This window comes from Hemibagrus wyckioides, linkage group LG11 (genome assembly GCF_019097595.1).
Source record: "Hemibagrus wyckioides isolate EC202008001 linkage group LG11, SWU_Hwy_1.0, whole genome shotgun sequence".
Taxonomy (NCBI): Eukaryota; Metazoa; Chordata; class Actinopteri; order Siluriformes; family Bagridae; genus Hemibagrus; species Hemibagrus wyckioides.
The window spans coordinates 28,104,380-28,121,357 of NC_080720.1; the positions used below are offsets into that span (position 1 = coordinate 28,104,380).

General features: G+C 40.0%; 1 protein-coding gene across 1 annotated transcript in view; it reads left to right on the forward strand.

Moving 5' to 3' along the window:
- LOC131361611 (E3 ubiquitin-protein ligase SMURF2-like) overlaps window positions 1-16,978 on the forward strand; it is a 61,495-nt gene that overhangs the window by 8,015 nt on the left and 36,502 nt on the right. The window contains exon 2 of the mRNA XM_058402944.1: window positions 15,528-15,566. Coding sequence (XP_058258927.1) covers window positions 15,528-15,566 — 39 coding nt within the window. The remainder of the gene's footprint in view (window positions 1-15,527; window positions 15,567-16,978) is intronic.

Genomic DNA, 16,978 nt, shown 5'->3' on the forward strand with positions numbered 1-16,978 from the left:
TTGTTTTTTATTATTATTATTTTTATATTTTAATGGTCATTTTTTGTTTTCTTTTTTATTTATGTTTATATATTTTCTATTTATTTTTAAATAATTTATTTATTTATTTTTAGAGCAAGTGTAATTTTTTGAATTTGTTGGCAAATAATTTGTAGAGAAATATTTTTTAAAGCTAAGTTGTTTCATATCTCAAGCTTGTGCGATCTCCAATCCTGTCGAACACGCTGTTCTCTATAAAAATGAACCAAAGACGTTTTTAACTGAAAAATTACACAAGATATTTGATAAAATTCATTACATACAAGTGGTGTTACTAGTACCGAGGTGAGTGAGTACCGATGTACACACACACACACACACACACACAATGTTTAAATCTGTGTTGTGTATTACCTCACTGAGTAAACACACATCACATGGACACGTGACTTATTATTATTAAATACATGTTTCCACTGCACAGTTCATCGCTTCTTTTTGCTTTGAAATACACCCGAGTATGCACAGAAGCCTGCACAGCTGGCCTGTGGTTTTACAACCCCCCCTCCCCCCTCCCGCTTTACCTTTGACCTTTGTCCCCACCATCCGCACCGGAAGCGTCTCAGACGGCAGCGTGGCTGCATCTCGTCTCCTCACAGACATATGATCACGTATCACACATCCTGTCTCACCACTTCCACTGGAAAGCGGCAGAACACACACACACACACTTTCTGCTTCTTAGAAACTTAGAGCAGACACTGAAATTTGGCACGTTGTGCTTTACCATTGCCCCACCGCTGTGCATTTGACCTTTTACACAAGTTCTGCAAAATCACGTCTGTACACAGACGGCTTTCTGTCGTCTGAGTCTGCGCCATGTCTTGTGCGCGTCTGCTTGTGTGTGTTTGTGGTTTGCGTGTTGAGATTCTTCTTTCACATTGAACACGGTGTTGTGTCTCGGGATGAGCAATACGGAAAGAACATATCACAATATTTGTAGTTTTCACACAATAAGTTTTCACACAATACGCAATTTGTTTTTTTGGCACTTCTTTTTCCTTAAGTGGTCGGTAACGAGCTAGGAAACATGAACGACAACCCACACAACAAAACTGTTTCGAAAAAACAATAAGTGGGTTAACATGGGAAAAAAAACATACAAATCTGAGCCTTTTACAGGAACACTGGAGCTGAGGTGGGAATACACCTGGGAATGGGATGTTATTCCATCACAAGGTATCACACACACACACACACACACTCTTTCATAAGTATTTTATTTCAGGTTCAGACCCTAGAGCTGCAGATAGCTACCCTGCTTTTAGGAAGTCTGGAGTATAAATAAAATGAAACCCTGCATTTAACCCGAAGCATCTGTTTATTTATTTCTAATCTTTTCCGAACATCCGTCTACAGAAGTATAGGAAAAAAATGCTTTCTACAGCCATTTTCTTGCTGTTGCGCCTTCTCCATAAACCTGGCCATAGCGACTATCTAAAGTCAATCTCCCTTTAGCCAGCCGTACAGGAAGTGACAAATTCTGGACAGGAATTTAGGTCTGTTGGGATTGTGCCTAGGTTTAGGCTATACTTTCTAGTGGAATAGAAAAATAACGTTATTAAAAGACCATTTTTCCCCCTCTGGAACTTTCAACTCTTTCAAATACAAATGTAGTTGTTTGTTGTTGTTGTTTCCTGGAAGGTTCGAGAAGAAAATCCTTGGAGAAACTTAACACGCTAAAATTCGTGTCTTATTTATTTGTGTCTTTTACGTTGTCTACAGTCTGCGAGGCAGTAATCAGACTTCTTTCTTAAAAGTACGTGACCTGAACACCTGTATTGTCGCACCTCTTCACTGTGAAATGTTGATTTGAGAGTTTTCACGGTTGCAAAGTGAACAGAATGCTCTCATAGTCTCTTATAATCCTCGCTCTGTTATAGCCTTGCATTCCATCCACTGACATTTACACACCATCCCCGGTGTTGACCAGATAAGCGCTGGATCCATCTCAAAATGAATGTTTAATGCTTATTGGGCAGCCCTTTTATGTTCACACACACATGTATACATGTACTCAGTAACCTGATTATCGGGCTGAAATCCATGCGTCGTTATCAGATCATCTGAAAGAAGCCTTTGTAATGTGCTGTGTACGTCGAGTAATGTGGTAACTGCTGAGAGCTATGGGGAGGGATTAAGGGTGTAAAATAAAGCCACTGTCTGCATCCATTTTAGTGCTCCAGATATCTGTAGCTGTAACGGTGTACACCTTAAAAAGACTTGGTTTAAATATCAAAGTGGGTTTTGATATTCGTTGATACTTAAGGTTCTAGTATCTATACAGAAATGTATTAAAAATCTATATGGAATTTGTATTGAAATAAAAAAATATTCATTTATTTATCTCAGTAAGTAGTTTTTCCTGGTCGTTTTGGAGCCAGTGCACGTCTCAGGAACACTCAGGGTTGAGGAGGGAATACACACACACTTTAATACATAGGGTCAATTTAACACAGCCACTGCATCAACTGGTCTGTTTTTGGAAGATGGGAGGAAACTTAAGAACCCGGAGGAAGCCCACGTGGACATGGGGAGATGGATGGTGGCCGATTTCACACAGGACGTAACCTGAGACCCCGGAGTAGCAATATTACCCACCTCAGTGCAAAACTACTGAAGCAAGTATCACAAACTAAACATGAGTGACTACATATGTACACGTGTATATTCTTTTTTTTTTTCTTTTTTTTAATACTAAAGCATTCCTTTTGGACATTGTATACCCTGCACTCTGACTGAAAAAAAACATAGAAAATTTCCCACATTTTGGGTGTGTTTGAAAGTGTCTCATTTCATGGACATATGTGGATTTAGGTGTTCATCTTGCCAAGGTGTGAATAAGCGATGCACTATTTTCAGACAATGTTTATTCAGACATCCAGCAGTCGGAAAGCTCGGTGCTGAGCCTTTAAGACTTGTCCTGAAGTGCTGAATAAGAGCCTTATAGTCTGGCTGACATGCTGAAAACCTTTCAAACCTCTTAAACCTATTACGGCCGACTGTTTAGAGCAGGACTGGAGGACTGATGACTCCGAGCAATTCAAGAGGACACAGTGCTGCTGTCTGTGGCCGCCTGTCCGTTACTGCTCGGACGCGCCGTCTCGCACGCATGCTTTGCGTGCGTTTGGCTGCGACCTGACCGCTCTCTACAGGAGGTTTGTTGGTTTAATGTGTTGTGGTAATCGGAGCTTCCTGAGCTCCTCAGGCTGTGGGGGAAAAAAAAAATCATGTTCAAGTCGAGAGAGTTGTGGAAAGAGAAAGAAGGGACAGAGTGGGTGACTGAGAGAGAAAGAGAAACTTTCCGACAGCAGGGTAGATATGATTGGCTGTGGTTGAGTAAGGAAGAAAACACTACAGGGCGTGCTGTTATTGGAAAATAATCAATGGCAAGGCGGTGGCCCGCCGTGAAGCTGAGTTACTGTTACTGTTTTCCAATAACAGCACATCAGTGCAGCGATCCTTTACCACAGCTAACTCTTAACACTACTTAAAAAATGATTAAACAATGCTTATAATTTTATGTATCGTTATGGAACATCTGTGAAACAAGTTATCACTTATGTTAGAGCAGCTAGAAGCAGCTGTTCTGTAACCAGCCTCTTTTTAAGTGATATACAATACTGACACTGGAGACTCCTTCCTCAAATGTAAAATGAACACTTTTCTTATAAATAAAGAGTTTTTCTTTATTAAATAACACATTTTTATTATTAGCGTTATTGTTAGCCTTAGATTATAGCGGAGTGTTTGCTGTGCAAGTCAATGTAGCAAGTGACTACAGAAATTATAGCACAATGAACGTATATTTTTCTACTTTAACTCAAGTGAGGAATTTAAAGCTGTACATCCACTTCATCAGAGTATTTATTTTGATGAGAAATACAGTAATACCTCACGCACCCGCGAGGTTACATTCCAGGACCCATCGCAAATGATGAGGTTTCGCGGATGTTCGGTGGAGTCACTAAAAATGCTAATACTGTACTGTAAATGCTTATTTTTAGAGTTGAAACCCTAAATATGACCGCAATCATGCTCCCAAAACACTTTAATTTCATTTAAAAGTTAGCTTAATACATTACCCTTAAAAAAGAAATAAATGTTTGATGTAAAAATAGAGTACAGTATCGCCTGTATAAAAACCAAGGAAAAATCACAGCGATCACTTATTCACACTTACATCACGCATACAAAGCATCGTAGCTACCAGCCAGTCAGCAGCTAAAACTGTGATTGGCTACATCCAACCCTTCCAGCCAGTAGCGTGTGGTAATGGCCGGGCTGTACCGTACGTACGTGATATCGGTGACATTTGACATCATTAAAATAACATTTATATTTGATTTATATTGATATTTTGTTGATTTTACTTGTATATTTATATTACTAAATTAATAAACTATTAACTTTTAAAGCAATTTGCATTAAAAAGCATGAAAATGTATAAATGGCCACAAAATTAGCTATAAACCTTTTTGCAGGATTTTGCGATGATTTCGCGGGCCTGCGAAAAATTCGCAGATGCAAATTAGTTCCAATCCGATCAGTGAAGGCGCGAATCGTGAGGCGCGGATCTAAGAGGTATTACTGTACTTGAGTAAAGAACATGGCTACTTTCAGAACCTCTGGCTATTATACTGCCAATTCCATTGAAGAAAGGATTCTTCAGCTTGGATTGTAAAAATTCATCCATGTTTGTTTTTGACAGACAGCATAACTGTAGACATTCAATCTTGGGAGTTGGGGTCTGGTTGCAGTGGCGGTGAAGTCCTGCACCAGGGACTTTCTTATTTATTTATTTTTTGTATTCTTTAGCTCCAAATGTACTTGCTGTTAGGCATGGGCTATATTGTGCTGTCGGAGATAAAGCTAATTATCTATATATTATATAAATGGGATTTTTTGTTTAGTACAATTTAAGTATTGAGTAAAAAATTGAACTTGAGTTCAACTCTGCAATCTGGTGGATTATCCATACTCAATCCTGCATATAATGTAGCATTAGAAGCTCATAAAAGATTTGTAACACATACTTTAAATTTCTAAAATGTTTTTTTTTTTTTTTCATCCTTCCCCCAAGATAAATTTTATCCCATTCATTTACTAAAATGTAAACAGGACAAAGTATAATTCCTAACATTTTCCACATGTGTTAAGCTCAACCTCAGCCAAGCCATCCAGTACTATACATTTGTCCTGTCTAGTTAGTGTTTTTATTTTTTTTGGTCTGGTATTTTTACTGTATATTTTGCCCTAATCTGACACGGTACACATCCATGTGTGCCATGCTGATGTACTCTCTGTCTCACACTGGTCCTGAAGAAATGCCTGAAGAAAGTTTGTTCCACTGTATGCATTAATCAGGGCTTTATTGAGGAATAAACTCCACTTGGCCTGATTAGAAATGACTAATCCAGCATGTTTTTCATTCTAATTTCCCCAGCATCAGTAGAGTATATAATCATTTCAGAAACTGGAGAATCCTTTATTCATAACACACTTGGCGTGGAATTCTCGAGGCAGTTATTGATTTGATTTCTGAATTCTATTTTTCCCGAACAGTAATGAAATCTTCACTCAAACTTTTATCGTGCCAAAACTGTACTAAATGTCTCAACATGCATGGCTTTATCGTTTATCTGTATTAACGATCCGCTGAAATGAAAATGAAGCCAGATCCAGATTTCAAGGAAAGGATTTCCGTTATGCTTTGTGGTTTCTCTGCAACATGACAAGCTGCACTTTTTACCTTCAGGAGGGAATAAAGCAAGGCCGATGAGGCGAGGCTGATGATAGTTGAGGTAACATAAGCAATAACCGAATTAGAGAAACGTTCTCGTTTTATGGACGGCACAGGGCATTTACATTAACTGCAATCATACAGATTCATGTCAGATTGCAGTAGTGTATGAAGAACAAACAGATGTTTGGGATTGTGTCTGTGTTTTGATATGAAAAATGCAACTGAACAGTGAGAACTTTACCACTGATGACACCTTGAGCTTCAACTCTTCTTCTCCTCAATAAAAATAACCTTTTACACGTGGGCTAAAGCTTCATTTACATCAGTGACCTGATGATGTTGTCATGTTCTCACATGGTGGGGACTTTCCATGGCAGCACAGTCACTGTTTGAACGATGTCAAAGATATCTCCTGCATCATTCCTCATCGGTGCATCTAGTCTGGTTAGAGTTTCGCAGAAGTGTCGGTCGATGTAATGCACAAAGGAAAGGCGTCTCAACATGTTAGTGAGTCGCAAGAATTAGAAGACCTGAAACTCACCCATTTTCCGAGACAGGAAGCTGACGAGGAAGCGGACAGGAAGTTCCAAAGTTGTGACTCCTCTCTCCAGGTGTCGATGCCAACCAGAATGAAGGCTGGGCTTGTTTCCAGGAATATGCTGGCATATAAAAATATCACAACGGAGTGCTTCCAAAAATTGAATTGAAGTTTCAATCAACTGGTTTTTACCTGACTGACCAGTCAGGTCAAGAAAAGCCAACATGATCAGTAGATTTTCAGTGGAGTGCTAATATACAAAAGCAACTTATACATATATAAATAACCATAACAGCGATCTTAACAGCCCTCGCTAGTCAAAACTTACTAACTAGCCTAGTTTGCTATCTAGATAAGTATGATTACTATCAGTAATGCAGATTAAAAGCTGATTGGTTTAACTCTGGGGATAAGGACGTTGGCTTTGCTGTAGCTTTGAAGGCTAGCTTCCCCTTTCTAGCTTCCCCTCAGCCTGTTTGGACAGAAGCACTTGATGGTAGAGTTGATAAAAAGTCCTTGATGAACATTTTCAGATATTTTGAAGTGCTTTATTGTTACAGACTTGATTCTAAATTAGCATATTTATTAGAGTGTGTTCATTGAAACAAGTATTTGCAATGGTTGTCTAAAAAAGGTGCAGATAGCATTGCTTTTTAAATGCGATCTCTTTCCACCTACCTTGCGGCTATAGACCGCAGGTAAAACATTTGCTGGCAAAAAAAACCCACCTTATGTGAAGTCAGCCTTAAAAGTTAAATAGAATGTTCCTACAGGCCAAATAAACCCTGCACACCTGCAGTCGGCTCATTAGTTTATGAACTGATTGGCTTTGGATCTGCAGGTTACCGTGTCCTCTTTTTTCCCCCACTTGTTTTTAGACTCGTATCTCTTTCTCTGTTTCGTTTCCCCTCTTTCTTTGTTCACCTCTCCTCCTTCTTTCAGTCCTTTTTCTATTTCAGTCCCTCATTTTCTCTCTCCCCCGTTTCCCACCCTCGCCCCCCCCCCATTTCCCTTGTTCCTGTCCTCCGTCTCTTGACGTTCCCGTCTTCCTGCATTCCTCCAGCTGATCCCAGGCCAGATGGGGGGATGATTCATTGTCTCCGTATGGGCTGTGATTGAAATTTCAGGCCGCTGGTGTGTTCCCAGCAGATGAGACGGCGCTTTAAGCCACACTGCTGCCTGGGAATGTTGCAGTTCCGAGGAAGCCCGATGTTCAGTCGCTAAGGACGAGGATCTTTCTTATGTCTTTGTGCTATCTGTTTTGTCTCATCTGACAGATAACATCTCCTGAAAATGTTTATCAGCATACTTTGTCTTTCTGACTCTTTCTGTCTCTCCTTCTCTCTTTTCTTTACTTTATTTTTTTTTACTTTGTTATTCCACACACACACAGAACCCAATCAAGTCACAAAACAGAAGCAGACAGAGATCCATAAAAACACACAGCCCAAACCCCACAGGTCATAACACACACGTTAATATCAGATCAGAATGTCTATGTTGTGAGTGTGTTGGGTGTGTCCAACTCCTCGGGGACAAAGAGCCCTGCCGGTCCTCACTGAATGACATCATTAGCATGTGAAATATTTTTCGTCTGGAATGGTGTGTGTGAGCAGGGTGGAAGGAAAGCACGTAATGGTCAGTGACAGGAAGTCCAGCGCCGATAAGAGACGGCGTCAGACGATGACGGCCTCCTGACTCCGTGTGTGTGTGTGAAGGAGAGAGTATAGTATAACTTTTTGTATAGACACCGTGTGTGTGTGTGTGTGTGTGTGTGTGTGTGTGGACGAGACCAGAACAATGCTGTGAATGAGGCACTCCCGGAGTCTAAACAGAAAGAACAGCCAGAGAGGTGAAGGGCTCATTTCCAGCCGTTATTACCCGGAAACATGGTGGTGATCCTGTGTGTGTGTGTGTCTGTCAGACTGTCTGGCTTCAAACACAAACCTAAAAAGTGCTTTTGATTTTTGATATGCCGTAAATTAGTTCCGTGATGTAACCCACACTGTAGGACATTAGAGTCAAACGTAGCACCGCATCCGCTCCAGGTCCGTGTTACAGATCCGACCCGGTGTCTATATGCAGCATCCCAATCCCGGAGCTGATCCAATTAATGGAGTTTGAACTGGTCCAGATTAACAAAGCAGATCAAGGAGGTCAAATGTTTGGATCTGTGCCACATTTTGGACAGATAAATGAGTCGGTACAGGTTTGGCTTGTTTATTTATGAAGCCAAGCAAAGTGTAAAAGAAATCAAGGCTTAGATGACAAGGCTCATGCTCAGAATTCCTTCCTGTCAGTGACCCATTGTGGAAGATCATCTGTAGACATGTTTCTTGCCTAGCGTTCTTCGCAGTGTTTGCTGCATAGACCAGGGTCACGTCACATAGTATTATGCGGTACCGAATCGGACCGGTATCTGATGCATCCCATTAATAAAAAAATATAATGTAGAATTAATTTCTCAGTGCTGCATTTGGAAGCAAATCTATTATTATTATCTATTCTATTATTCAAATATGAATTGAATTGACAAACAAACCTGAGACTTTTTTTTTTACCGTATTTTATGATATTAAGATCATACAGTGATCTGTGATTTAAGAAAGCTAGACAAGTATTAGCCAGGAAAAGCCTAATGGAGATAGCTATTAGATTATTAAGCACCAGCATGTCTGCTCCTGACCACAAATAATCCAGCATTACAAAAATCCCTTGCCCACTTCAGATTTCACTTGATCTCTTCCTGCTCTGCTGGGGGGGGCTCGTTCCACAGATACCGAAACCCATTGTCGAATTAAATACGATCGTGTTACACAACGTCTTATGTAACGCCTTAGCATATAAAAGTTTTAATCTTAGAAACGATCTTGCAAAACACAAAGATTGAAGAGTCACTTAGGCAATGTTCAGATCAAAAATGACGCCGGAATACGATAAAAAAACCCTCAGATTTTATGTGTGATGTAACATTTGCAGTAACTTTATTTTAGTAACAAAATCAAGATTTAGGAGAAGATCGATGTTTTACTCCCTCGTTTCATCCCGTGTCTTTATGATAAATTAGGTGCATTTTTATTTGTTTGTGAAAGATTTAGTACGGCAAACTGAACTAAAAATCCCTCAGGTTTTACAAGTTTCAGTAACACTGAACAGTTGTGCCATGTATACAGTATAACTGTAAATTACCAAGGCACAATTTACGAACAAGACGATGTCGAAACAGTGAAAACGCCTCCTACATGTGAGGGTGCCATTTCTTTTGTCCTTATTGAATGACTAGTCTTGTTTGTCTTTGTGTCCGGATTTGTCTTGACTTTTATTCAAGTCGTTAATATGAAGTTTCACAAAAGGTTGAGGATGTACTCCTTGATTTGAAACCTAGGAGTCAAGGGTCACATTATTGCAAGTGCTTGTATGTATTTCTTCAAACCTAGCAGCTCTCACACGATGCAGACATTTTTCTGAACGGAATGGATTTTTGTCAGCGCCACATTTCTTTAGTAAATGCTTCTGTGAACAATTTACGAACGAATCCGTTCCCCTCCAGTGTGATATGAGGTCATTTTTATCATTCCATGTGAGCCTTACACTTTAACTGGTTTAGCTGCAGGTTGAAATCCAGTACAGAGAGTTTCTCAATAGTATCAGTATCCCATGCTACCAATGAAAGGTTTTCTTGTTAGCGTTGCTTAGCCAGCTTAAATGGACTGGGTTAGTATAAATACATCACCCGAAAATGGCTTTAAAAAAAAAGCTAGCTAGACATGATTTTATGTGCCAGCTGCTGGTGTTTTTGGTTCTTTTGTACAGTGTTAGCATTTGAGTTGTTTCCAAGTGTTTCCGTTCATTAAAATATTAGCGCCTCCTTTTCTGGGAAGGCTTCAGGTGCCAGGTCGTATAAGAGATCAGCTCAGTTTCAGGTGTGTCAGTTGCTGTTTGCTCTCACGTAAATGGAACATTCCTCTGTAAACAAACCCTTAGCCACTCTTAGCTGCGAGGACTTGACCTTCTGCTAACTGCTGTCTCTATTTACATCCTGGTCTTTTGATGCCTTTGAGCTGCTGTCAGAAGACGTGCTTCTCGAGAACATGTGTGTTATGACATTTGCGAATAATTCCTTTTTTGGTTCTTTTGAAAAGCCAACGTTTCTAGGTTTCGTATCTCGAAGCAGGCACAGCGTGTTTTCCAGGTTACTTCGGCGTCAGCGTGGTGCTAAACACAAACACAATGATATTATTTGCGATTAGCTGGATTCTGTCCAGGACAATGTGCAATAAATAAAAAAAAAAATAAAAATAGGATGTGCTGTTTGAGGAAAATAATCAACGGTAGGATGATTTCACGCGTCCTGACACGAAGCAGAATTACTGTCGTCATTAGTTGATTATTCAATTCCACTTATACCAAAGCAATTTGATGACATTTAATTTATTTTTAATTATTAAAGGCAGTTATCCAGGATGTGTTTGATTGTTGACTGACTGTCATTCAGCATGCAGATGCGTATTTCCAGCACACATTTTAAGCGTTCTTCGGGTTGAGTGAAACAGCAGTGTGTGGGAGAGGTAAGAAGTTCATCTGTGCATTCATTATTCACCTGGTCTGTGTGTTAAGGCAAGTACAACAGTGTGAAAACGGAGTATATGGGTGCCTGCTGCTTGCCCGCAGCAATTTAGCTGTAGCTTTAGTGCAACTTGTGGGAAGATTTACACTTCACTTCCTAAATGAAGTCTGACATTCCCTGAAATGACTTAAAGTTCACATGTGCTATGTACATTTGCTTAGTTTACTTGTATCTACTTTTCTATGAATTGACTAAATTGATTGCCTTTTTTTTTTTTTAATAAATCTTGTTCAACTTAGTTTATATGGCCTACATGTTTATTCAAATTTCTATTTTGGCTACTCCCTTCCTTATCCGCTAATTAAGAAGTTGTGATTTAAACTAGTGTGTTATTTTTTTCCATCATATCTTCTAGATCTTTCAGGATCCCATTTGCATACAAACCCAAACCTTTGCAAGCTCAATATTTATAGATTCTGGCCATCAAATGCTAAAGCTAGTATAGTATCATCATCAGCCGTTTGTCTCATTTAGCACTTTCCTGCAGTTATGTTCCATGTTTCCTTGCCTATGTCCAAAATGAACACTGTTTTCCTTGATATAGTAATTGTGGGATTTTGTAGTTTCATTTGGCTTCCTGCACGCTGATTGTTTATAGTGTAATAATTTGTTTCATTGCCTATGTAATGGCTCTGTAATTTTAAGTTGCTGTTCTGGACTCCTGGATTTATGGGCACCACTTTGCCTCTGCTACCAGTATCATTTCTGTCTCTTTTTTTGGCATCTGCTGTTTTTCTCCCTGTCAAACACAGCCTATGTGTGGCATCTATTTTCAGCCTCCTTCTCAGTTAAAAAGGCCTGCCGACTGTGTTTGTTTGGCCTCAAGTCAGCCGCAAACACCAAGGCCAGTGTAGGCACCGAGTTCCCAACAGTACCTTTGCTGCCAGGAATTCAGGCCACTTTAGGATTTTTAGAATGATCTAGGATTTCAAGTGGTCAAAATTCCATAGCTTGATCATGGGCTACAAGGCTCACCTCCTTGTTATACCTCTTGCCACAGCTCCATCATAAACCCCACTGGGCCTTGCATGGATCTGTCATTTCATTCAGTGGTTCATATGCTTCATAGCCTAGTTCTTCATTATGTTTCTTTGTGGAGCTCCATGATGGCCCTATGGAGTCTTATATTTGTCTTTCATGGATTCAGTGATCCTGCATTTAGGCCTCCAAATGCACGTTGATTGTAGCCCTCAAGGCTTGTGCAGCTTAATCAGTTTTACTTTCATGGCCTTAGAGGTACAGCTTGGCATTATGGCATTGGCACAGCTCCATCATAGGCCCCATTGGGTTGTGCTTGGCTCTATAATGGGTCTAGAAGTGTGGGTTGCATTGGACCTCTTGGTTGCAGCTCCACCATAATCTTTATGGAACATCTTTGGATTGGTTCTCTTGTTGCAGCTTCATGGCTAATCTGTGCATTGGGGTTCCTTGCATAGTCACATTACAATTCCAGTGGTCCAGCTTTGCAATAGACCTCTTGGTACAGCTGCACTGTACACTTTCTGTATTGGTCCTCCCGAAGCAGCTCCATTGTTGGACTCATGAACCAGCTCTGCATTGGGACTCCTACAATAGCTTTGTCATGGACCATATTGGGCTTCTTGCTTATTGCGCCATATTGGGCTTCTTGATGCAATTACGTTCTAAGGCACATGGCCCATGTCTGTAATGGGCCCTTTGACACAGATATGGATGCCATGGTCCAGTCCAGCATAAAGCCTTCTGGTGCAACTCTGTTGTGGGCCCCGTGGTATTTGCTGTGGTTTCCAGTCCAGAGCTGCACTCCACTTGGCCTGGCTTTTTACGACCTGCCAGTAGCTGGCTTGATTTGTGGCCTTACTGCTCCTTTGTTAAGAGGCATATAATCCTGACTATGAATGCTGTACACCATAATTGAAGACAGTGTTCCACCAGTTGTTGTAAATGTTCTTGATTTTGCTTGTGTGTATTTGTGTGTGTGTGTGTGTGTGTGTGTATGTATGCAAGTTCAGTTCTTAAACCTATACATGTGCATTGAAGCTCATCGCTAAGAGTGCATATAGCAAAAACAGTACTTTTAAATATTTCATATTTTATGTCTGTAAAGTATGTGTGACACTGGGTCTGTGTGTGTTGTTTTTCCGTGATCCATCTCCCTCCATTTCACATTCTCATTCTAGGCCCTTTATTTGTACTGATACAGAAAAAACACACACAAGACACATGGAGCAAACTCTAAACCTAATTGTGTATGTAGTGTAAGGACAATGCTGGTGGTTTGGCCAATTTATGGAAGGACTAAACTCACCTGATTTTTGTCATTTGTCTTTTCATTTCTGGGGTGAAGCAAAAGTCAAGCATTTTCAAAGGACCATAGTTACTCTGAAGGCTTTTTAAAAATGCTTCCCCATTAATATTTCTGTAATATCAGGAGCACTCATTACTCATCTTATAAAGCATTGATGACATCCAGGAGCAGTTTGCACCATTTGAAGACTGGAATGCAATGTATCTCTAACTAGGGAGCCATTTTCAGACCAGCTCTGAGTCCTACGTTACACATTCTTGATGAAAAGGAGCAACTGCAGCCATCAACAGCCTCCCTTCTCTGGAATTTCTCACCATGTTAGTGCTGCTCCACTCCACATGAGACTCTTCCACTGGTGTAGGCTTTCTTCTCTTATACTTCATGGCAAGTCTGGGTCACTGGGTCATGATGGCAGTTGAAATCTGTATGAGTGTTTTTTGTTCCCCTTCGGCCTGCGAAAGGCACAGGTTCCTGGCGAGCACCCAGGGGGCACTTTAGTTATCATCGTTCTCAGACCTGCAGTATCAGCGTTATGTTATAGCAGCCATGTAATGGATATGGTAGTGGTAGGGGTGTGGCACAGCATCGTAGCAATGGGACTGTGCACAAACTGGCGTCTGCTCTAAGCAGGGGTGTTGAGGTGTTCACACTCCTACGCTTTTGTCCCGTCACTCACATTCCGGAAGAGGTCAAGAGGTCACTCCTCCGGAAGGTTCATGTTACTGGGTTTTGCACAGACTTCACTACTCCACAGGTGCTGCAACCTCATACTTATAAGTGACTGATATTATCATTTCTATTATTTTATATATATAATCAGCTTATTGGTTAGTATTTACCATTGGTTTGCTATTACAGTGGTAATGGATATGTTATCGTGGTGAAAAATAAATGTGTTTTATGAAGAGATCTTTGTAAGGATGTACCTCAGGATGTGCTGAGATGGATCAGGGTGACTGGGTGGGGGGAAAAACCTCTAAATTGTTCAAATAGGGTTGTGTTTAACTTTAATGGTTAACTCTGTTGACTTCTAAAGTCACAATTTGACTGATAGCTCAGAGTTCATGGCAAACTTCATGGAAAGTTAAATTTGGCACCTAGGCCAAGTCTAATTATAGTGTAAGGTTTACTTATACAGAATATTTTCTTAGTAATTTAACAAATATTAACTTTCCTCTAGTTTCGTCTTGTTTCTGCTGTCATTTTCCATAGCACAGACATAACAGCTATCTACTAGCTAAATAAATCATTAGCCTAAGTCACTAGAAAGCTTAAGCTCTGCGTTCATATTTTCCTGTTGCCTAGCAACAGTGTGGTCACAACGAATCACATGAAAGGTGTGTGTGTGTGTGTCCGGCGTTGAATTCTGTTCAATTAAAGGACGGACTATAAATGGACAGTGCTTTGTGGTTTTGTTTTTTAATATAATTTCTAGAATTTTTAAGTAATTGACAATAATTAGAGGTCAAATATTCAAGTATCAGTTGATCCTTTTTCCTACTCTGGCCAAAATAATTCCCTTGTCCTATACTGGACAATCATATACCATATGTAGCATGCTAAAATACAGAGCAGAACTGAACTATAGGATTTAGTATGCCAAATTTTGTACACCATTAAAAAAAATATCATACCATTGGTCCACACTGGTTGTGCTTCAAACCACACATCCTCTACTAAAGTTTACAAGATGACTTTTGAACATCACTGTGCATCATGGGTATTTTGTAATCACTGGGACAATACGTAATTGAGAAGCCTGAAAAGATTGCATGAGTGCTCTGGATATTCTACACTGTGTTTGGAACATGAATAGGGTGTGGTTTTAGACGTAAATGAGACGTGTGCTTGTGGATCTAACTCTAACTATCAGTCCTATCAAGTTGATGGATTTGCAAAGAGACCCAGTGGCGGTTTTTATGACAAACTTTCCTGTAAACAAGCCATCAACAGAGCAAACAGGCATCCATGACACGGAACCTGAAGTAACATGGAGTAACAAAAAAAAAAGGAATATAAAAACCAGCTGGAGAACATTTGCACTAAGTGTTTTCATGTGCCATTTTGTAGTCATGTCCAAAAGCGTAATGGAGAGTATCCAGCACACTCACAAAATCCCCCAGTGCACTGTAATAGGTCTAAATAATGCACCCTTGCAGGTTCAGAACACCCGTTACACCCTGGCTACCTGTCTGACCGACCTGTATGGCTGTGGCATTGTGTTCATGTGTTATATTGTTCTCTGGCATTATTGTAGTAACTTATGTTAGCTTTTTCCTCCCCATTCTAGTTCTCTGTGCGAAGAACCTGTCTAAGAAGGACTTCTTCAGTAAGTAACCATTTTGAATATTTTGCTGTCCCTCGCTAAGATTTGACAAAATTCTGTCTTAGTTCTACAGATAGCAAGTACAAATCCCATGACTATTTCAACAGCAACGATTAACACACATGCCCTAAGGGAGCGATATCATGAAATACACTAGATCTTTTAAATAATAGTATGAATACAGGATAAAACATGATGCAATGGTATAGAGAAATGGAAACTTATACACAAGTATTATTGATACAACCATGACGATTATTTTCCAGTTACAGCAGGTCCTGAGATGTTTTATTCCTTTAATGCCACAGCAATTTTCCAACAATTAGAAGTTTTATTTTATAACATGTTAGAAGTCAGTGGTATAAAAATTCCAACCAAGACTTGTAACTAATTTATGAACACATTCTACTAATTTGGTCGATCAACAGAGTATAATAGTAATTCAGTTCTATTCAATTTTATTGGCATTTTTGTGACCTGTCCAGGGTGTACCCCTGCCTTTCGCCCTATGTGCGCTGGGATAGGCTCCAGCAGACCCCCGTGACCCTAATTAGGAATAAGCGGGTATAGGCGATGGATGGATGTACTTTTTGTTTTATAAAGCAGCTTTACAGGAATGAAAAAGTGAAAAAAAAATGTATCTTATAGTAAGTATCTCCTGACATTTGCCTGATGGACATTACTCTGAACTGTTGCAGATCAATCCGACTCAGGGTTTTTTTTACACTGGTGATGAGCACACATTACAGTATAGCTCACTTATAGGCTTTCAAATGATTGTTCCTTTAGTTTTGAGGCTAATATAACTAAAATGTAGTCTCAGCTAACTGCTTTGCCCATGTCTTTCTATCAGGGGTTTCAGTCTTATCCACAGTCGGTTGTGCAGCTACATGCTTTCATTCCATCCAAGCAGGAGCCACATCAGATTTCTCTTGTTTAATCAGTTCATCTTAGTCTACAAAGATGCCTCCAGTTTGGCTGTAATGAAAGCCTGCAGCTACACCGGTCCTTTGTGAATAAGACTGAATACTCCTGCTTCATATATGACCCCAAATGTATGTGAACACCTGACTGTTACATTTATGTGGTGTTTTTTTGTTTTTTTTTGTACATCCCATTCCAGATATATTTTCCATCCTGCTGTTGTAATTATTCTGGGAAGGCTTTCCACTAGATTTTGGAACACGGCTGTGGGAAATTCTGCCCATTCAGCCACAAGAACATTGGTGAAGTCAGGCACCAATGTTGGCGATGAGGTCTGGGCTGAACTTAGTGTTTCAGTTCATCACAAAGGTGCTTAGTAGGGTTGAGGTCACTTCCAACCTACGCAAATGGAGACTTTCGCTTTGTGCACAGGAACTAGGTTCAGGCACCTTAGTTCCAGTGGGAAATTCAGTGCTACAGCATACAAAGCC